Here is a 22,893-nt window from a genome sequence, read left to right as displayed (position 1 = left end):
ACTATTAACTTTGGGGGAAGCACACAATTAGCCACTAATAACAAATGTATTTATTTTTAAGCCACTGTTTAAAATATTTTTAGTCTTTAGTCACTGCTTTAATAAACTTTAACTGCCCGGACGAAAATACCCTTCTGCTCATGTTCTTAACTTTTGTACTTAACTTCAGGACTACATGTCCTTAACTTTTGAACTTGGAACTCTAAGTTCAGGACTTCAGAACTACATGTCCTTAACTTTTGAATTTAACTTCAGGACTTCAAGACTACATGTCCTTAACTTTTGAACTTAACTTCAGGACTACATATCCTTAACTTTTGAACTTGGAACTCAAACTTTAGGACCAAGCGTCCTTAACTTTTGAACTTGTAAGTCAAAGTTAAGGACCTATTGTCCTTAACTTTTGAACTTGTAACTGTAAGTTATGGATTGCTTGTCCTTAACTTTTGAACTTGTAACTGTAAGTTAAGGACTGTCTGTCCTTAACTTTTGAACTTGGAAGTCAAAGTTAAGGACCTATTGTCCTTAACTTTTGAACTTGTAACTGTAAGTTAAGGACTGTATGTCCTTAACATTTGAACTTGTAACTGTAAGTAAGGACTGTCTGTCCTTAACTTTTGAACTTGTGTCCTTAACTATTGAACTTAACTTCAGGCAAAGGATCTCGTTGAACTCGCAAAGCAGCAATCCCGAAGGGAGGCTCTCGAGGAAATTCATGCTCGAGGTTTTGCCTTGTCGGCCAAAATCGAGAGTGCCAAGGAGATCGAAGCTACGGCTAAAATGTCAGCTTATCCTAAGGATGATAATGACTCTGAGGGTTCAAGCGAGTCTAAAGACAGAGGAGATCTCGAGGGTGACGATGCGGCCCCTCACGAAGACTAGGCCACTTAGGCTCTTTAATTTTTTTGTTTATCTCTTTGGTTGAGGCAGTTTGGCCTCTATAAAGAATTTGTATCGCGGTCGTTTCGGTCCTTATAATGTTTTTTGATATATATCAAACCTTTTTTTCCCTTCAGCAATTTCTAAGTTCTTTGCTTTTTTATATTCGCAAAGATTAACATGCCTTAGCATGAAATAGTTAATTTTCTGCCCGGAGGTTCCAACAAGCCTTGCCTTTAACATTATTTTATTTTTAAGGCATTGTGGGGTTTCGGTGTGGCTGAAATTTTTTTTCCCCAAAGTACTTACACCTTCTTAGATTATAGTTTGCCAAGGGTAGCTTTTAGAATCGGTTAGGAAATTTTGAGGTGTTGTTGTTTTTGTTACGGGTCTCGAACGTCTCCGAGTCTTTTTAATTTGGCTGTAGCCTTTTTAGCTCGGATGTTGCCTAATGGGCTTGTCACCCCAAGTTATCCGGGCTTGCCTAGGATAATAGTCCCCGAGGGGGATGGCCATAGCCTTTAAAATTTGGGCGCTTGCCTAATGGGTCTTGTGCCCTTGAGTTCCAACAACCCGGACCGTTCGACTTTGTTTTCAGACGGAAGTCCCCGAGTGAGAGTTTGTTCGAACTTGGGTTAAGGTGTCCCTTAGTATCGGTATCTTTAGAGGGCCGGATGTAGGAAATTCCTTAAGAAAATGCAAGAATATTTTTTAAAAGGACAAAATATTTATCCGCAAGGAAGAGACTTCTTTTTATTCTTGTGCAAAATATTTATACATGCGTACATGCTTTATGCCAGGGCTCGAGAAGTCTATGCGGGCAAGGTTCATTTAATCGTTTGGCCCTTACAATAAATCCGATCTATCAAGACCCTTCAATCACGAAGTTTCTTTCCTTGCTAAAGTCGATATCCAAGGGTAATGCCCCCCAGTATTTGAGGTTGATCATAGAGAGAAACCTTGGATACTAATGATGCAATATTTGACACCAGTTCATGACCGGCCTTCTATTCTAAGTTAGCACAATCCATTGTTGCCTTGTTAAAAATCTAACTGGAAAACCCATTTGGGATAAAACCGGTTCAAGGGAAAAAGAGTGCAACACGTGCTTTCAGACCTAAAATCTGTAACGCTTCCTGTTGGTTACTTGCAAGTGTTAGTTCAAAAATAAGGAAATGAATAGGGCCGTACTTTAGCAGTAGTATCACTTTAAGTGAGTTATGTTCTAGTTATTCGGTAGTTGCTCGCCTTTCATTGTTCTGAGTTTGTAGGATCCCTTTCCAGTGATCACGATAACTTGGTATGGTCCTTCCCAGTTTGGTCCCAACTTCCATTCGTTTGGGTTCCAGGTGCTTAGTGAGACTTTCCTTAGTAATAAGTCCCCGATATTGAAGTGCCAAAGGCTGGCCCTTCGATTGTAGTATCTCTTGATCCGCTGCTTTTGGGTAGCCAACTAGACAAGGGCGGCTTCGCATCTTTCATCCAATAGCTCCAGGCTCATACTCATGGCCTTGTCATTCGATTCCTTTATTGCATATCGAAATATGATACTTGGTTCTCCGACTTCAACTGGTATTAGAGCCTCGACACCGTAAACCAATGAGAATGGGGTGGCCCCAGTACTGGACTTCGAGGTTGTACGATATGCCCATAGGACTTCGGGTAGGATTTCTTTCCATTTTCCTTTGGCATCATTTAACCTCTTTTTGAGGTTTTGGAGTATGGTTTTCTTGGTCGATTCTGCTTGTCCGGTTCCACTAGGGTGATAAGGTGTTGACAGGATCCTTTTGATCTTATGGTCTTCAAGAAATCTGGTCCCCTTGCTGCCGATAAATTGTTTCCCGTTGTCGCACATGATTACGGATGGCATTCTGAAACAACATATGATGTGATCCCAAATAATGTCGATGACTTCCTTCTACCTGACCATCTCATATGTTTGGGCTTCCACCCTCTTAGAAAAATAGTCAATCATAAACAATATAAATTGAGCCTTACCTGGTGCCCATGGAAGAGGGCCAACGATGTCCATTCCCCACTTCACGAACGACCATGGAGACAAGACCGAATGCAGCAGCTCCCGGGGTTGGTGAATCATCGGAGCATGTCTTTGGCATTCATCGCATTTTCGTACAAACTCCTTTGCATCTTTTTCCATGTCGATCTAGTAATAGCCGGCTCTGATTATCTTTCGAACCAATGATTCCGTACCTGAATGATTTCTATAGGTTCCCTCGTGAACTTCCCTCATAACGTAATTGGTATCTCTTGGTCCTAGAAATATTGCCAATAGGCCATCGAACGCTCTTCTAAACAAGGTCCCATCTTCGGACAAACTAAACAAGGTTGCCTTTGTACGCAGGGTCCTCGATTCTTTTAGATCCTAGTGTACTTTCCCAATCTTTAGATATTCTACATATTCGTTTCTCCAATCCCAAGTCAAGCTTGTAGAGTTTATTTTGGCATGACCTTCTACCACTACCGATCTTATGAGTTGTACGGCTGCCCTCGAGTTGAACTCGTCGTCTTTGATCGACGATCCTAAGTTTGCAAGGGCATGGACTATGCTGTATTGATCCCATGGTATATGTTGCAAAGTCCACTCCTTGAATCGATGTAATGTTACCTACAATTTATCTAGGTACCTTTGCATTTATTCTTCTCTGACCTCTAATATACCATTAACTTGGATCACCACAAGGAGGGAGTCGCACTTAGCTTCGATCACCTCCATCCCCAAGCTTTTGGCTAGTTCAAGACCTACAATCATGGCCTCATATTCGGCTTCATTGTTAGTTAATTTCACTGTTCTAATAGATTATCTAACTATATTACCTGTGGGTGGCTTCAATATGATGCCAAGTCTAGACTCTTTCGCGATCGAAGCACCGTCCGTAAAGAGGGTCCAGATTCTCGAAAATGTCCCTGAGTTTACCAACAATTCCCTTTCTACCTCGGGTATTAGGGATGGCGTAAAGTCAGCCATGAAATCTGCCAAAATTTGAGATTTAATGGCTCTCTGAGGTCGATACTCAATATCGTACCCGATGATTTCTACGGCCCATTTGGCCAATCGTCCCGAGAGTTCGGGATTGTGCATTATATATTGCAATGGCTAAGTAATCACAACACATATAGGGTGGCACTAAAAATGTGGTTTCAGTTTCCTAGAGGAGCTTAGCAAAGAGAGCGCAAATTTTTCTAGGTGAGGGTACCTAGTTTCGGCCTCACCCAAGGTCCTGCTAACATAGTAAATTGAAAATTGCGTACCTTTCTCTTTCCGAACTAGGACTCCACTTACCGCTATCTCTGATACTGCCATGTATATGTATAGTTGTTCATCTGTCTTCGGCGTGTGAAGTGGTGGCAGGCTCGATAGATATCACTTGAGTTATTCCAAGGCCCGTTGGCATTCTAGGGTTCATGAGAAGTTGTTTTTATTCTTCAGTAACAAGAAAAATCAGTGGCTCTTATCAGAGGACCTCGAGATGAATCTTCCTAGGGCGGTAATGTGCCCGGTTAGCCTTTGCACGACCTTCACATTGTCCACTACCGTGATATCCCCGACATCTTTGATCTTGTTGGGGTTGATCTTAATTCCCCGGTTGGATACCATGAACCCGAGAAATTTATCTGATCCGACTCCGAATGCACATTTCTCTGGATTCAACTTCATATTGTACTTCTTCAATATACTGAAGGTTTCCTGTAAATACTTTAAATGGTCCTCTGCTCACACGGACTTAACCAACATATCGTCAATGTGAACTTCCATGGATTTCCCTATTTGTTCTTCGAACATCCTATTTACTAGGCGTTGGTAAGTGGCACCGGTGTTTTTAACCCAAATGGCATCACATTAAAGTAGTACGTTCCATACTTAGTGATGAAGGAGGTTTTTTCTTGATCATCCGGGTTCATCCGTATTTGGTTGTACCTAGAGTAGGCGTTGAGAAAACTGAGGATCTCGTGGCTGGCCGTGACATCTGTTACGCCCCACAATATTACGTCGATATTATGTCCCGCAGTATTTAATTATGATGATGTTGCACACTGTAGTATTGTATGTTGAATTTGTCGTAATGTAATTGACATTAGTCCAAGGAAAACGATTATTTGGAGATTATAAGGATTATGCTATTTCAAACAAGTGATGAGTAAATTTGTTAAGGTGAGAGGGAAAGCAAATCGAAGGGAACGAATTTCGTCGAAATTTGAAATTTTGGGATAAAATATGGTCCAAGCTATAATACTCGGTATTTATGGACTAGTGTCATATAAGGTACCACATGACCATGATAGTATGATGTATAAAGTGTATAAGGTATGTTAAAAGTAAGAAGTATTTTAAGTAAGTTGAGATAATTTTTAATTATACGGATAATTAGTTAATTAACGGGTAGCGAGATATTACCTAATTAAATTAATCGAAAACTTTGGATAAGTATCAAAGTAAAAAAATGTGGCAGCTAAACCCTTACTGAGACAATGACTCTTAGTCAATTATTAGTAGGTGACATCCTAATTCTTTAATCAAAAGACACCTCAACTTTAAAGCTTTTAAAACAAAACCTTGCAAATTTCATTTCCAATACCAAACGTTAGCATTCTGAAAATTGATTCTCAAAGACACTTTAACCAAATGCAACTCTTTCCTAATACTTTCAATACCAAAACATTGCAATAAGAAGCGAAAAATATTAGCAATCCTTCTTGCAACCAAACGATTCCAACAAGATCTAGCAATATAAAATTTTGCGGTTCTAAAGGAGTACGGTGCAATATTTTATAAGAATATCATACAAATTTTTCCCTACTTCGATCCGCCGTTACATGTTTTCGCAAAAAGAGAATCGGTTCAGGTATGTTAAGGCTATCGATTCTTTCTTTTAGTCATGATTTATACGACACAAGTGAAACGTGCAAATACACAATTTTCATAAATGACTCTACTCATAGAAATACTAGAGATACCTATGTTCTTGATTTTTATGTGTCCTATTATTCTATCATCTGTTCATAGGTCTCAAAAAATACGTAAGTTGTATTTTTGTTTACTTCATGATATTAATTAGAGGCATAATGGCCTTGCGACATTCCGAAAAATTTTATTGACGTACTTTCTCATGCATTGCATTCATTTATACATGTACGTTGACCCATGACCAGATGACATTATATACATGTGTATATATATATATACACATGTATGTATATGGTATATAGGAAAAGGCTACGGCGTTATATACGCACCACCACCTGATTAGCTGGTATACGTTGATGATTTTGCCCACAGTGGCCGAGATGATATGATGGGATGCCCTCAGAGGCCTGAGGATGTTATGAAATATGTACTTATGTACGACATGACATTCATGCACATATGCATGACACTATAATTATTTCATGATTTACAGAGTTATCTTGACTTATGGGTTGAATCATTTACCCTATATTTCTCCCATGTCCGTTATGTACTTATTTATGAGCCTTACATACTCGAAAAATTATTCGTACTGACATCCCTTTTGCCTGGGAATGCTGCGTTTCATGCCCGCAGGTCCTGATAGACATGTCGAGAGTCCTCCAAGTAGGCTATCAGCTTAATGGAAGGTGTTGGTGCGCTCCATTTACTCCAGAGTTGCTTCTTTGGTCAGTATGATTAGTACATGTATTGATTGGTATGGCGGGACCCTATCCCGACTTTTATGATATTATGTATTCTTAGAGGCTTGTAGGCAGATGTCATATATACTGATACTTTCATGGCCTTGTCGGCCTACATTTCAAGTATATAAACAATCATGTCGTTCTTATAGGCCCGTAATTCATATGTATAAGTTTGTATTCCCTCATGCTTTACTCCGGTTCATTTACCTATGATAGAATGATATGAAAGATACGTTATGTTGGTACTCGGTTGAGTAAGGTACCGGGTGCCCATCGCGACCCATCGGTTTGGGTCATAACAAAAGTGGTATCAAAGCAGTTCTGTCCTAGGGAGTCTACAAGTCGTGTCTAGTAGAGTCTTGTTTATGGGTGTATCGTGCACTACACTTATAAGCAGGAGGCTACAAGGCATTTTGGACTGTCACTCTTTCTTCTTACTCTAGATCGTATGGTAGAGCTCACTTATAAGAATTTAAATTCCGAACTTCTATTTTATTCGTAATAAGATGATGCCTACATTCAGAAAGACGACCGATAAGAGATATAGCTGTGGAAGTGTTGAGTTAGAGGAACTCGATTTTGCATCTTGCTTATGATAAGTAACACTACAATAAAAGAGATCTTTAACGACCATTTCTTCATGAAAGGAAATTAATCCAGTCGTTATATGTGTACTTATAGCGGCCAATATTTATTGTCGTCGTTAAAGTTATTTTTTATTGTAATTTTTACGAGGGAATAATTTGTGGTCCTTCAAATTGTGTCAGTCCCGTTGTTAAATCTTAATAAAACGAAAAACAAGCGCTAATTTTTCCCTCCTTTATTTTCTCAACCAACTATCCGCACATTACCCCCAAATTATCAAAAAAATCCTACAATCTCTCGCCTAAAATGCTATCCCAAAACACGCACAACAACTTCAGCAAAGAAGAGGCAAAGAATCATGAACAAATAGGGCTCTCGCTGCAACTGGCCACTACTCGATCGGCGAAGAAGTTCTGAAATTAACACTATATATATAGAGCAGAGCAGAACTCAATAGATAATCACAAAAAATTTGGGCTTGTGTAAGTAGCTTATAATCTGTCTTCTCTGGTGAATCTGTGTCAACGCTAATAGGATTCCGTTCTCCTTTTCGTCAAGGTAAAGTCAAATTATAACTACTCTTTAATGTTGTTGTTTTATGTTTTGGATTGATTTTCAACTTGTTTTCATGGATTTTTCGGCTGAAATGTTGGTGGCATTTTGGAGCTAGTTTTTCTGGGTTTTAGTTTTCGTTTTACTATTACATTTTGGGGTTGTTTTGGGATTATTTTGGAGCTAATGTTGAGCTAATTTTGTCCAGAAAAACAACTGGGTTTGGGATGAGTTTAATCGATAGGAAGAGAAAAGATGAACTTAGGTGTTGGGATTTTTGAGAGAGGGTAACGATGAGCTTGGATGATTTTTCCTTCTGCTTTTTCGTCTCTTTTTGTTGGCTTCTTTTCCGATCTCCTCCCTTTGTTCTCTCTCCGTCACTCTATCTATACTCCCCCTGTTTTCGTCTGTCAAGTTAGAATGGTGAATCCGTGTCTCTAAACTTGTAGTAATAATTATTGTGAAATCGTGTCTTTTTTTATCTCTCTGCTTTTCAAATATTGGATTTCTTCTTAGAATTATATGTATATTTTCCAGATTTATAGTTACATTGATGCCCTTTATGGCGAGGCTTCTTGTAGTACCTCTGCTATTTGTTTGCTTGCTGGAAGATTAAGATTTAAGAATCAAACATGCTTATAGGAATTAAATTTACCTCTTAATTTGTAACAATATGTGTTTAGATGTGGTATTCCTTAGTTCTTCAAGTCCATAATCTTTCTCTTCTTTCTTGTTCTAGCAATGTTTTAATTGGTTAATGTAGTTGACGAGTGAGATTAGTTTAGTTTTGTTCTTTACAACTTCTTCATCTCGAAAGAGATGATCGTCTTTGCTAAGAAAATCTAGAAAATAACTATACAATAATTAAGATCTGCTAAGTCAGAGATGCCACTAACCTGTTTTGGTAAAATGCTTTATGCATGTTCTGTGTGAATTTAAAGTCACATTATTCAGTTAACTAAAGTTAGCATATTTTAATCCGTTTATATAGTAGACCTCTAGTTATATGAATTGGCTCAAAAGAACTTTCATGTTATCATAATCTATGAATTGTAAACATATCAATATTGTTGAAGTACTACAGAAAGTAACAATATAAAATTCACTAAGTTGTTTCCATAATAAATCATCACCAACCTGTGGTGACTAATTAAAAACTCTGAGCAGCACTTTTAACCAGGAGATTGAGGGGGAAGTCACATGTTTTAATTTGGTTTAGGTGAATAACCTGCTTTAGTCTCTTCTTTGTCTGACGTTGCTCTCTTCCCATATCTTGAATCAATGAATCCACTTTCAGCTTATCCTTGTCCATTTCGATCAGATATCTATATGAAAGAATCTCAAGTCCTACTACTGAGAAAAACCACATCCATCAAGTATTGTAACTGCATAATCTTTATCCTTTCCAACAAAGAAATAGACAATATCGAGGTACAGATTCTATACATCATCATCTGGTAGTAAATCATAGCTGATTCTGAGTTTTTCCAGGATCTTATTGTTAGGGATTGCCTTTAGTTTCCTTAATGCACATTCCCACACCTCTATACTTCTGTCACTAAGAGAAGAACCTAAAACTTTGAGAACCAAAGGAATCCCTTTACAATGAAGTATCACATTTTTTGAAAGGTTCTTGTGATCTTCTGAAGGTTGTTCTTTTCTAAAAGCATACCAACTGAAGAGTCGAATTGATTCTTGGGCATTCAATGGCATGACCTTATACATCTTACATCTCCAGATCTCCCTAGCATCAAATATGTGCCGATTTCTGGTTGTAATGATAAGTTTACTACCCGGATAAAACCATTATCGCATCCCAAGTACAATATTTAACTGATCTCTATCGTCTACATCATCGAGAACAAGAAGAATTCTTCTGCAACGAGTGGACTCTTGAATCTTGTTGACTCCTTCATCGACATTGTATATCTTCTCAACCTTCTTCCCCAGAACACTTGAAACAAGTTCTCTTTGTATACTTACAAGACCATCATGTCTTTCTGAAGTTTTATTTACATCAACAAGAAAGCTGCTGCCATCAAATTTGTCAAAGTTCATATTGTAAGTTGTCTTAGCTAGTTTAGTTTTACCTATACCTCCCATCCCATATATAGCCATAATATCAATACTAGTTGATCCATCTTTCAATCAGAGACTGAATATCTCTAACTCGAGAATCTATTCAAACTGGATGGAGAGCAACACTTAAAACTGTGCGATTTAGTTTTCCTGCAACCACCTTCACAATCTCTTGAATAAACTTTGACTCACACCTAAAAATTGGATTGTATTTAATACCATCTAAAGTCAGGAATAAAGCACATACTCTGCAATAGAACAATTTGAAATCCATTAATATAAAACTACAAATAAACATCAAGCTAGTAAAATTTTACCCATCAGATTTATTCTATAAGACCATTCCTCCCAAATCAGCAACTTCTGTTAGAGCAGCCTTCCATTCCTTCACCTTATACAACAATTTCAGTCTCCTTCCTTCGGTCCCGGATTTACATCTCTCTTCATATATTAAAGAATCTTGTTCAAAACTCCCTTTTTGTTTCCTGACTTCTGAGGGATCCACATCATAAAACACAGGTAGAACAAAACGTCAAAAAGCTCTCTTACTCTCAAGTATAAACAAAAGTTCATCAAGGCACCTCTCTGAAGAGGTATACTCTTTAGTGAAGAAAACAATGAGAATTCTTGATTCTTGAATTGTTTTCTGCAATTCTTTACATCCCTTTTCATCTATCTCAAGTTCGTCAACCCTGAACGTGCGAATACCAACATTTGATAAAGCTGAAAAAAGATAATCTCCAAAGGACATGCCTATTTAGGTTGCCAAACTCAGAAATGCATGATAAGAAAACTGAGTCACTTTTTGTTTTGTTTGGATAAGTCACTAATAAACGATTGTTCTTTGAGAAGAAATTATCTAGAACCATAGAAGAGATAAATAGGCGAGCGTAAAACTTGTCAATTCATGATAAATATACAAGTTGAAGTGTTTTGCTTATTTTTTGGCTTGTTGAATAAATGTTTACTTCTGGATAATACATTATTTTAATCATATATACATATATATTACACATGCAACAGATTATGGTACCTGATAAGAAGTGGATGGAACTTATCCATGACCGACTTGGTAATGCTTACAAGCTTGGGGTGGACAATATTTTGGATTTTGCTTTTACAAAATTAAGTGAAGCGCGTGTAATACGTTGTCCATGTATCAAATGTTGTAATACATCTTCGGGAACACGTGAGATGGTTAAGTCACATTTAATAGTACATGGAATAATTCAAAATTATACTTTTTGGTATCATCACGGGGAAAAGTTAGGTGAGCCACAATCAAATTCAGAAGATGTAGAAGATGATGACATTGAAGAAGCTTATGGTGAGGATGAAATACATGGGATTCTACGAGATTTATACCTTGATTTTGATGCAGACATTACGAACATTGATGGTGATGATTTTCTTGAGGAGGAACCAAATCTTGAAGCAAAAAAATTCTATAGGCTTTTAAAGGATTTTGAGCAACCATTGTACCAAAATTCAAAAGTTTCTAAACTTTCTACTATGGTTAAATTGCTTCATATCAAAAGTATTGGGCGTTGGAGTTATGAGTCATTTACAATGTTGTTGAAGATGTTGAAGGAAGATCTATTGACTGCTGAATCAAACTTGCCAGATTCATATTATGAGGCAAAGAAGATAATTCGGGATCTTGGACTTTCTTACAAGAAGATTGATGCGTGTAAGAATAATTGCATGTTATATTGGAAGGATGACAAGTTTCTTGAATCTTGCAAAGTTTGTGGAGCATCTAGATGGAAAGAGGATAAACATAGGGGAGAAACTAAATTTAAGAATGGGAAAAAGATAGCGCACAAGATTTTACGTTATTTTCCCTTAAAGCCAATACTCCAAAGATTGTTTATGTCCTCAAAGATATCATCTTTAATGACATGGAATCATGAAAAAAGAGTTGACGATGGAATGATGAGGCACTCAGCTGACTCAATGGCATGGAAAAAGTTTGATGAACTTCACCAGTCTTTCGCCGCTGAACCTCGTAATGTTCGACTTGGACTTGCTAGTGATGATTTTCAACCATTTGGAAGTTCTAGAACCCCGTACAACATTTGGCCTGTTGTACTTATTCCTTATAATTTACCATCTTGGCTATGTATGAAGCAAGAGAATTTTATTCTGTCAATGCTTATTCCTGGTCCTGAAAGTCCGGGAGATGCAATTGATGTTTATCTTCAGCCTTTGATGGATGAATTAAAGGAATTATGGGAAACTGGAGTGGAGACCTTTGATGCGTCAACCAAACAAAGTTTTATATTGCATGCAGCTCTATTATGGAACATTAATGATTTTCCAGCCTATGCAAATTTATCTAGATGGAGTAAAAAAGGAAAATTAGCTTGCCCATGTTGCAACAAAGAAATATCCTCAATCAGGTTAGAAAATGGTAAAAAGCAGTGTTATATGGGTCATAGACGCTTTCTTCCTCTTAATCACAAATGGAGAAATGATAAACAGTCATTTGATGGCGCTAAGGAGCGAAGACTACCACCCAAAGTTTTATCGGGTGAGGATATACTTAATCAAGTGGCTGACTTAGATGGTTTACTACTAACAAAGGATCTAAAGAAGAAGCCTAAAATATCACATGAGAGTAGGAGTGATAATTGTAATAAGAAGAGTATTTCCTTTGGTCTTCCCTATTGGAAAACTCTATTGTTGCGACATAATTTAGATGTGATGCATATCGAGAAAAATGTATGTGACAATATGTGACAATATTTTGGGGACAATCTTAAATGTCAAAGGAAAAACTAAAGATACCATAAAAGCTCGATTGGATTTGCAAGCAATGAACATAAAGAAAGAATTGCATCCAATTAAAAATGGGGATAAATATGAGCTACCGACAGTATGTTATACGTTATCTCCTGAAGAGAAGAACATATTTTTCAGATTCCTAAAGAACTTAAAGGTTCCAGATGGATATTCATCAAATATATCTCAGTGTGTCAACACTAAAGATCGCAAAATTTCAGGCCTAAAAAGTCATGATTGTCATGTTCTTCTACAACATTTACTTTCACTTGCTATACGTGGTATGCTTTGCAAATCTGTATGTAAACCTATTATTGAGTCGTCTTTATTTTTCAACTTGCTTAGAGCAAAATGTTTAAGAATGGAAGAGTTAAAACAAATAGCAGCTCAAATTCCTATAACTCTGTGCAAGTTAGAAAAGGTATTCCCTCCTTCATTTTTTGATGTGATGGTGCACTTGCCGATCCATTTAGCTAATGAGGCTATGATTGTTGGACCTATTCAATATAGATGGATGTATCTAGTGGAGCGATGGCTATACTTTTTGAAATCTTTAGTTGGTAATAGGGCTTGCCCAGAAGGTTCTATCGCGGAGGGATATTTGACAACTGAATGTTTAACTTTATGTTCAAGGTATTTGCATACAGTGGAAATAAAATTTAATCGCCTTGAGCGGAATTATGATGGTGGTATTATTGAATCTGATGGAGGTTTAACAGTTTTTTGTCAACATGGAAAAGATTTAAGAGCTGGAAAAATAGATAAACTTAATCCAGATGAATTAGAGCAAGCACATATTTATATTTTGAAGAACTGTGATGAAATTCAACCATTTCTCGAGTAAGTATTGACTCGATATAATAATTTGATTATATTTTATCCATCATTTCAATTAAAATGACATGTTATTCTTAATTTTTTGTAGAGAGTTTTCACAAATTCCAGGTGATACCTCTCAAAAATATTCTGATAGGGAGTTCATTAGCTGGTTAAAAAAAAGGTTAGTACTAGTTATATCCTATTGTTATTTTCTTAACCATAATATTTATATAGTATTTGCTAATTAAATTATATAATTTATTTTAATAGGTTGTTGAATTGTACAAATGTGATAACAGTAAGAAAATAGAAGATTTGCTCACTTTGTCATGTGGTCCCCTGCCATATATGAGACGTCTTAAAGGTTACGTTACTAATGGATATAGGTTTCATGTGGAAGAGTATGACAGGGGTTTGAGGACTCAAAACTACGAGGTGGTTGTAGTTGGTGAGACAGATGAAGAGAATAAAAATATTGATTATTATGGAGAACTTACTGAGATTCTTGAATTGCAATTTATTGGAGGAAAAAGAGTGATATTGTTTAGATGTAAGTGGTTTGATGTGTATGACCAAGAAAAGGGAGTTAAAATGGATGAATATGGTTTTGTGAGTATTAACCGTCAACAATTATTGAAAACTAATGAGCCATTTGTATTAGCAAACCAAACATTACAAGTATTTTATGTCGACGATCCTTCAAATAAAGGCTGGCATGTTGCAAGAAAAGTTCTACCTCGTGATACTTTTGACATTTTACAAGAAAAGGATGACGATTTGGAGAATTTGGATAATTCTACACAAATGAAAAGGAAAAGAACTGATGAAGGTTTTTGACCTTTATCATGCATGTTGTTAATATTTATTTCCTTAGGCCTCTTGCTTCTCGCTTTTCTAGAATAACTGGAACAGTTAATTAGTATGAATCAGTTCATGGATTTTCTTTGATCATATCTTATCAGTGTTGAACATTTTGTGCTGCTAATGATTGTTTTCTCTTGCATTGCTTACTTTCCAGCAGTCCTATGATGTTGCTCTAGGTGAAACTTATTGTGATATGTTTTTGAGTCGGATAAAGTTTTCTGCTCTTGAATTCTAAGTTATAAGTAGGTTAGGAAGGATAAAATCTTATTTCTAATAGTCTTTCAAGTCACTATTTGGAGAAATGCCCCCTGGTATACAACACATGCTGTGTAAAGTCGCTACCTTTGATTTTTAATAATTATTCATTATCTAGAACACTGGGTTGGCTTTGTTTTGACATCAATTCATTCCCCCATGACAGTAAACCTTCAATAGTTCGTGCACATTGAATGGTCAAATTCTCTACTTGGGTATCCCATCCGAGGTTCTATGGGATAGCTTTTGTACAGATGAATTTTTTTAACTTTAGTAGATTGTTGTATTGTGCAAGCTGGCCTTACATGTTTCATTCGAAACCGGAAAGCTAACTGCTTCAAGGGCGGGGTCAGAGTTCCTTACCCAGGTTTAATAGAGGAACTCAATCAGCCGACGGAAAAGTTCATGGAAACATTGTTTGTCCATCTCTTAGCAAGTGGCAGGCCAAATGCATATAGACTGCCCGTTACGTGCTATTACCTTCTTCACCTTGATTTAGCTTGAAAGACTCTTTTTTCTCTTTTCTCTCTCCATCATCTCAGTTGTTGCAACTGAGTTCTTATTTTATCAGTAATACTTCCACTTATCTATCATAGTTTTATAGTCAAAGATGGATTCCTGTTTGGATAATACATTTTTTAGGATGCTCTAGCTGGACCCCTTTCTTACTATGACCTTCGGGGACCACCTGTTCAATGTCATTTTTCTCCTATCCATCATAGGATGCTTTCCAAAAATTGTTTGGCTTTCTCTTTGGTTTTATTGTGCTTATTTTCGAGTTAGGTGGTTAAGAATGAATGTCAACTTCATAGGATCATTCTTTTAACTGCCATTATCATTTCATACTCTCAAGTATGCTCACTAACTATTATCAATGTTAAAGCTGCTTCTAGAATTAATCTCTTATGTTGTACTACTGCTGGAAAGTGGAAAAAAGAATTGAAAATACCTTAGTGGGCAATTGCTGAGCATAGTTCCTTCAAAAAATCAAGTAGTGCAAGCATTTATACTAGTTTCTTAATTGGTCACCTACCGCATTATTCCTTCTTAGCTGTTATCACCTACCGTATTATGCCTTCTAACAACTGCCTAGAGAGTGTTATATGATAATCATCAAATGCAGATAAATACCTCAAGGTGATGTATGCTAAATAACTTGTACCAGATATCTCTATTCGTATTGAACTGTAGAAAGTACCACTGCTAGTGGCTAACTACTGAAGTAAAGATAACTTTCTATAATGTATAAATCTAATGGTATGCAGGTAGTTGTCTTGGTTTAGATGTGTTTAAAAGGTAGTGTAAAGGATACACTGCTTTAAAGTTGATTCACTGTTGTGGAGTGCAAATACAAACTTGTCTATACAGCTTCTCGGTTGCACTCTTTGGAAATCATATAATCATGGTTCTGTTTTACATTGGAACTGATTGCAAGTGAATAAGTTTCTGGAAGGACTTGGAGAAGCTGTCATATGCTTGGTCTCTATGTGGTTTTACAAGTTTAGCCTTGTTGTATTTTGTTTGTGTTTTCTAATTCTAACACAAGTTAATTCTTTTATCGGTAATATTGGCACGGGAAATTTTGTGTGGATAAATAACTTTATTACTCATCTTAATGATTTTTATCTTTCTCATCTAACAGTTACTCCATACTTTTATCTTATTTTAGGTTGATATGAATCCATCAAAATTTCAGAAGTCTGAAATGGGAGCAACTTCAAAGAATGTACATCATGCATATATTCAACCTGGTGCTTTAGCAAGGGGAAGAGGACACAACTTTGGATCTTTGGGCTCTGTAAAAACAAGTATTGGAAAGAGAACTCTGATTGGAGAAAATAAAAATCATAATTCAACAGCTTTTGAGCAGAATAAGCTTGCACATACTAATAATCTTATGCCCCCTGATTTTGCTTCGATGGAAGATGATGCTCCCCTCGCTCAAGACCCTGAAGCGATACAAGGTCTCTTAAGTTATAATTTTTTGTTTTGTTTTGTATCTTATTGGATTGGTATTGGTTTTATGTTTCACATAAATCAAAATTTGTAGAAACAGGAGCAGCTTGAAGAATATACATCATGTATACATTCAACCTGCGACTTTAGCAAGGGGACGAGAGAAAAGCTTTCGATCTTTGGGCTCTGCAAAAATAAATATTTTTTAAAAAAATCTGATTGGCGAGATTAAAAATTACAATTCAAGGGCTTCTAAGCAGAATAAGCTAGCACACAGTTGTAATAATCTCATGCCTCCTGGTTTTGATACGATGGAAGACGACATTCTTCACTCAAGAAGCTGAAACATGCAAGGTCTCAAGTTTTAATTATTTATTTTTTGTTTGTTATAAGACTAGAAGTTATTTTATGCTTTACTCAGATCAAAATTTGCAGAAGTTGGAGCTATTTTGAAGAATGTACGAGACACTTACAGTCAACCTAGTGTTTTAGCAAGGGGATGTGGGCAAAACTTAAGATCTTCGGGCTCGGCAAAAGGAAGCGTTGGAAAGAAAAATCTGGTTGGCGAAAGTAAAAATCATAACTCAACAGCTTCTGAGCAGAATAAATAGCGCATAATAGTACTAATCTTATGCCTCTTAGTTTCGATCCGATGGAAGATGATGTTTCCCTCGCTCAAGAAGATGAAATGATGCAAGGTCTCAAGTTTAATATATTTTTTGTTTGTTATAAGACTGGAATTTATTTTATGCTAAAAATTTGCAGATTTATGTGAACCTGAAAAGCCGAAAAAGGTGAGAGGAAAGAACAAGAATAAAGATGTAGCAGGACTCAAACCCGGAGAAAAGTTTAGAGTTAACTTTTACAACAATCGGGTTGTGGGAAAGCATCAAACCTCATTTTCGAGACACTTGGGTATATTAGTTCGTGATCGTAATATGTGTCCGTTGCAAGTACATTCATGGAAGGACATCGGAGAAGATAAGCCGGAACACATGTGGCGAGCTGTTACAGTAAGTATTTAAACCATTATTAAAGCAATACTTTCTTGGTTGAATTGCTCTTTTCAGGAAAAAATTTCATGGGATATAATCTTGAAAATCACTCTTGAGAAAGAGAAGTTTAGTTGGCCATATTTAGCAGAACATCTTCTCTTCCATAGTTAAAAATTTATTAATGAAGGCAATGTCTTGAGGGGCTTTCTTTATTTAGCAGCACATCTTCTGTGAATCTTTGTTTTTAAGCTAGTTTTTTGCATTTATAAGTTGTCTTGAATCGCTATTAGTGATCTCTGCCAATTACATTGTTATTAGTGTGAAATATTTGATGCTTTACAAAGCTTCTTGACATTGAAGTGATCTCTGCCTAGTTTTGGCAACTTTCAATATTTGCAAGATTTAGACCATTCTCAGAATCATCTAAGTGGTAACATACCAAATGGAGTTATGAGTTGTAGAGGGTAAATGCTAAAAGAATAAATATAGGAACATATGATACTATCAAAATCTTTGAGTTGACCCTGTGGATATGGTTATGCACTGCCTTAGTGCATTTTTGTTAATACAATTATTACCATTCTCAAAAATCTTTGAGTTGACTTGCATTTTATGTCATATTAAATGTCCTGCATTTTTGGTGTTTACCTAAACTAAAAAACAACTCACCAACCTATCATTAAAAAGTATTTGTCTCAATAGTCCTCATATTTTTTGGCCAGGTACCGTGAGATTTAACCTACAATACATATTTAGTTTATATTATTAATTCATTGCAAAGTGGTTGCATTACTAATTTGCCTTTTGATAATTTTCAAGTCCTTTCCTTTCTTGATTGATGATTTTGCAAAATATTGTAGGACAAATTTGACAGTGATGACACGAATCATCAAAGAGATCATGTCTTAAACCATATGAAAAAGTTATGGACCAATTGGAGAGGATCATTGCCCAGGATGTAAAGTTTAAGCCATTGCATGAAGCTCTAAAAAATGTTCCGAAGGAGATAGACAAGAGTGATTGGGAATGGTTAGTCAAAGAACATTTTTTAAGTGAAAAATTTAAGGTAAGACTTCATAACTACTTTTTAACTTCTTATTATTGTAAGTAACAGTTCATGATTTCAATGGTTTGTTCTTAATGTAGGAAACAAGTATTAAAAACTCGATCAATAGGTCTAAGTTGAGAATGCCTCATCGTACGGGTAGCAAGCCGATTAGAGAAATTATTTACGAACTGGTAAGAGCACAACAATCCGATTCATATTCGCTGAAGAGTGCTTTTTCCAGTTTAATTTTTGCACCTTGAACTGCAAACTACACTGTGTATTCGCTTTGATTTTACATGTTTGGTTTAGTAATGTTACAGAATTACTAATTCTAAAAAAAATGCAACAGAATAATATGGAAGTAAAGGACTTGACTGGTACTATATAACTTGGTGATTAATAGTGACTCTTCTGCTGCAGTATAATAGTGATCACTTGCTGCAGAATAATAGTGACTGATACTAAAATGCAACAGAACAATAGTGATTGTTCTGCTGTAGTAGATCACTTGCTGCTTACTTTAGTTTCAGTGCTCCGTAATTTCATAGCTTAATGCATGTCATAATTGCTAGCTTTTGGTAGAGTCGGATTAAAGTAGCATGCATCCATGTAGCTCCATATGATCCTGAATTTTCCTTAATGGCTATATTTACTTTATGTTTATTTCATCTCTTTTTTACACTAGATGCAACAAGGGAGGCATAAATTAGAGCTTTATAAGTTCATCAATCTCCTCTGTCTCTTATTTAATATGCAAAGCACCTTTTTAAAACATACAAAGTAGACATAAATATACCAGATTTGATGTTTAGGAAATGCTGCATCTTATCCGTAACAGCTGAGGATAGTAGCAATTATAATTAACTTGGTGATTAAAATTGTTACTAATAAGCCTTGCAGTCCAGCACTACTGAGGCAGGTTCTGATGCAACTTGCTCCAAACTAAGGGGGGATCTTCAGGCAGTGTTTAATGTATTTGTTTGACTTGTTTATTTAAATGTGACGGGATGCAAAGACGGTAATCCACCGAACATGGCAACTATATTCTTTGAGACTCACAAGAAAGACAACACGCTTGTAAAACCTGAAGCTAGTAAAAAATATGTATGTCACCGAACATGGCAACTATATTCTTTGAGACTCACAAGAAAGACAACACGCTTGTAGAACCTGAAGCTAGTAAAAAATATGTATGTTTATTGATGAACTTTATTTTACATCCTTCATTTTATTTTTATGTATTTTGTTATTTCAAATTTTCTTGTATTTTATAGGCTGAAATACAAGAGCTGGTACAATTTGAGCCATCTCTTACAAATATCGAGGTAATAGAAAGGTATTTCGGACCTCAAAACAAGAGTCATGTGGTTGGATTAGGGTGTGGTATAACCACTAAGGAGTTGAAAGGTGGTAGCTCCTCAAAGGCTGCAATCCTGATTGAGCTAAATGCAACTCGAAAAGAAAAAGAATCACTACAAACAGAGCTGAATGCAACTAAAAAAGCAAAAGACTCTCTGGAAAAACGTATGGACGACTTTGAGTCTAAGTATGATCATCTTATAAGCTTATTGGTTGATCAACCTTCATCAGCACCATCTACAAGTCAACAAAGTACAAGTTGAAGTATTTGACAGGTGCGTAAGCTTTCTACAAATTTTTACATGATGAATATCCTTAAATGAATTTAGTGAAATCTTTTTTTGTTAGTTAAATAAAGTACTGAGCTAGAAAGAAGTGACATTCGTGGCGTTAACAAGAAAAAGTTTGTCTTTTCTCATCTAATCCTTTACTATGTTTACTTGGGTTAAGCCCTTAAGTTTACAGTACTTAACTATTTTTTCATAAATGAGCTTTTGATTTCCTCTAATGCTGCCATAAAATTTATATGTTCCTGACAGTTTTGAGGTTGTATCTTTCCTAGTTCTGGCTTTAAAGTATTATGGTTACTGTCATTTATATATTCCCTTTGATGTATATGTGATTAATGTAAATTATTGATATGTATTTGAATGGAATAGAATATTCAAGTATTTACTGTTGTTGTCAGCTTATTTGTTTGAGATATTAAAATGGAGTAGTATTACGATTAATCTGGCTGGAAAGAGCACTAGTTTGCTCTACTGAGGAGATATATATAAGATTATAAATGCATGACTGATGCAATAGTTTTTTCTCTCTTTCTTTTTGGTTAAGTGGTGCTAAGAAACTCAAACAATAGTTTCTTACTGCTAGTGAGGTGGAAAGTGTTCTACTCTTTTCTTTTTCTTTTTCTTTTGGAGTTGTTCTTCTTTGACTGAGTTGACACAACTATTTCCCGTGTTCGTGCTCTTTTCAAACCAATAGACTTGGGAGTAGAAGCTGCATTAATAGATGTAATCCCAGTAGTCTTAGGATTAGCATGCACAATGTTCCCATTTTTGGTTCTTTTTGCACCAGCTTCATCCCTAAAACCTAGTAGTTTTCCAGCTAAATCACCTAGTGTAGCAGTAGGTCGATCATTGTTCTGGTTCCTTTCTCTTGCTCAGCTGGAAACACCTTCATGTTAGGCTTCTCCTGACCACAATATTTTTGCTCAGCAGTAGCTCGATCACTTGATGCATTCAAAGGAAGAGTAGCTCCTAAAGATGAAACTACAATAGCTCATGATTCTTTTCCATGTTTTTCAACATGTCCTGCCATTGCTACTGCTGCATGATTCTTAGGAGGGAATAGTAATACTTTTTTATATGATATCATTTGCTCCCAATGTATTGGCTATTATACTATTGGCGAGCATCAGTAATATGTTTTCATGATACTCTTAATGTTGGATTTAGTTGTAAGAAGCACTAATTATTCATAGTATTTTGAAATGTTCTTCACTTCGTGGTTTTACATTTTACTGCGTGGAAGCGACTTACCAATCTTAAATCTTGTTTTCTTACTCAACTAATATGAAGCTTTTTTAACAGATAAAGGGCCTGAAATTTGAAGAATTATCCTTTAAGAGAGTTTCGAGCAAGTTGAAGCATGTGGAATTGTTCAAGAACAAGGGAAATCTATTTTGTTTTATTAGGAGTTGTAGTCGTCATCTGTACAAACTACTATTTCGCTTTCTCTTTAGTTTTCTGTTTTCTTTAAGGAATTGAAACAAAAGGATCATGCAATTTGGACGCAATATATTTTTTGATGTTTTAGTTCTTTATAATCAAAACGATGTTTTATGTCGATATTGAAATTCATTCTTTGTATGATTTTGAATGCGTGTAATATATTTATTAATTTAAATTTCACGTTAGTTAAGGAAAATTTTGGGTTTTATGTCGTTGAAAGTACATACGATTAACGAATGGAATTCCGGTCTCCAAACACTAATAACGACTGAAAATTAGTTACTGCTAGTGAAGTGTTTAACGACTAGAACGACATTTAATGATGGGAAAATCCCCTCGCTAAAGTTGGTATAACGAATGGATTCCTTTCCATCGTTAAAAGAGTTTTTACTATGGGATCAACCGGTCGTTTACCTTTAACGACGGAGGCACTAACGACTGGTGACGACCGGTTTTTACCCCATCGTAATTAATTGATAACGACCGGATTTAGAGTTTTAACGACCGAATTTCCCATCGTTAAAGACCTATTTTCCTGTAGTGTAAATGTGAGGTCTTCAGCAAATCATGTGCGTACTGAAAGGTCTAAGCCTCTTGATAAGGAGTCTTAAGGCAAGAATACCTATCCACCTTAATGGTGAAAGACAATGAGAGATTCAGGAGATAAATATAAGTTTCAACAAGCAAAAGAAGCAAGATGAAGAAGAGTACGAGGCGCCCAGTTAATGAAGGTTAACAGTGTTTATAATTTAGGCAAAGGAATATAAGCTTTTTAAGTTATATTCAACAGTAACAGAGATATGTAATTGGCCGTACCCATCTCGGTTATGCCCTATGGGGGCTAACATGTGTAGTTTAAGAAAACGATAGAACATTAGGATTCGGCTGGGGTTAGAGTAACCCTAAATGGTGAATGGATTGTTCGTGTCAGTTGACATTTCCAAAGGGTATTACAAATGTGCTAATAGATCTTCTTGTATGACACCCAGATGGTGCACTCTAGAATATTACAGTTAGATGTGAATACTAGCATGATCAAAAAAAATTCAGAAGATAGGCACTGAAAGCCTAGAAGGGATAAATATTACCTTAGTGTGACTCTCGTCCCTAGTAGAGCAAGGACGTTGATCAACCCGAAGAGCCGATAGATGAAGCAAGGGGAGCAAAAAGCAAAAGAATGTCTTGCTGAAGATTTCACAAGAAAGGAATAGGAAGAAATATTAGCAGAGTAATAAGAAGAGAGATAAGGAAGAATTATGAGTAAGATGCAATACATGGATGACAATGGTAGATCAAAAAGATAACGATATTACTA

The 22,893-nt window shown here is 36.1% G+C and overlaps 2 protein-coding genes and 1 pseudogene across 13 annotated transcripts; 2 read left to right on the top strand and 1 right to left on the bottom strand.

The window, feature by feature from the left end:
• The first annotated feature begins 7,593 nt into the window (after positions 1–7,593).
• On the top strand, positions 7,594–21,719 carry LOC104244766 (uncharacterized). Of its 12 annotated transcripts, none has more exons than XM_070156158.1 (9): positions 7,594–7,692; positions 16,157–16,451; positions 16,538–16,797; positions 16,879–17,141; positions 17,209–17,456; positions 18,299–18,504; positions 18,585–18,677; positions 19,761–20,120; positions 21,438–21,719. In XM_070156158.1, the coding sequence occupies exons 6-8, from the start codon at positions 18,364–18,366 to the stop codon at positions 20,106–20,108; spliced, it is 582 nt and encodes a 193-aa protein (XP_070012259.1). In that variant the 5' UTR covers positions 7,594–7,692; positions 16,157–16,451; positions 16,538–16,797; positions 16,879–17,141; positions 17,209–17,456; positions 18,299–18,363; the 3' UTR covers positions 20,109–20,120; positions 21,438–21,719. The 12 variants fall into 12 exon arrangements, 11 of the variants coding, with proteins under 11 accessions (XP_070012259.1, XP_070012260.1, XP_070012258.1 ...); XM_070156159.1 differs by lacking the exon at positions 7,594–7,692 and adding an exon at positions 14,179–14,197; XM_070156157.1 differs by lacking the exon at positions 7,594–7,692 and adding an exon at positions 15,513–15,624.
• LOC138878690 (disease resistance protein RUN1-like) lies at positions 9,037–9,804 on the bottom strand (annotated as a pseudogene).
• Positions 10,792–12,507, top strand: LOC104244767 (uncharacterized). The gene has a single exon (XM_009800245.1). It carries the CDS (start codon positions 10,792–10,794, stop codon positions 12,505–12,507), a length of 1,716 nt encoding a protein of 571 aa, XP_009798547.1.
• Positions 21,720–22,893: the final 1,174 nt, after the last annotated feature.

The sequence above is a fragment of the Nicotiana sylvestris genome, chromosome 9 (assembly GCF_000393655.2).
Source record: "Nicotiana sylvestris chromosome 9, ASM39365v2, whole genome shotgun sequence".
Classification (NCBI taxonomy): Eukaryota; Viridiplantae; Streptophyta; class Magnoliopsida; order Solanales; family Solanaceae; genus Nicotiana; species Nicotiana sylvestris.
The sequence above is the reverse complement of the archived record's forward strand: the minus strand, read 5'-3'. Positions and strand labels throughout refer to the sequence as shown.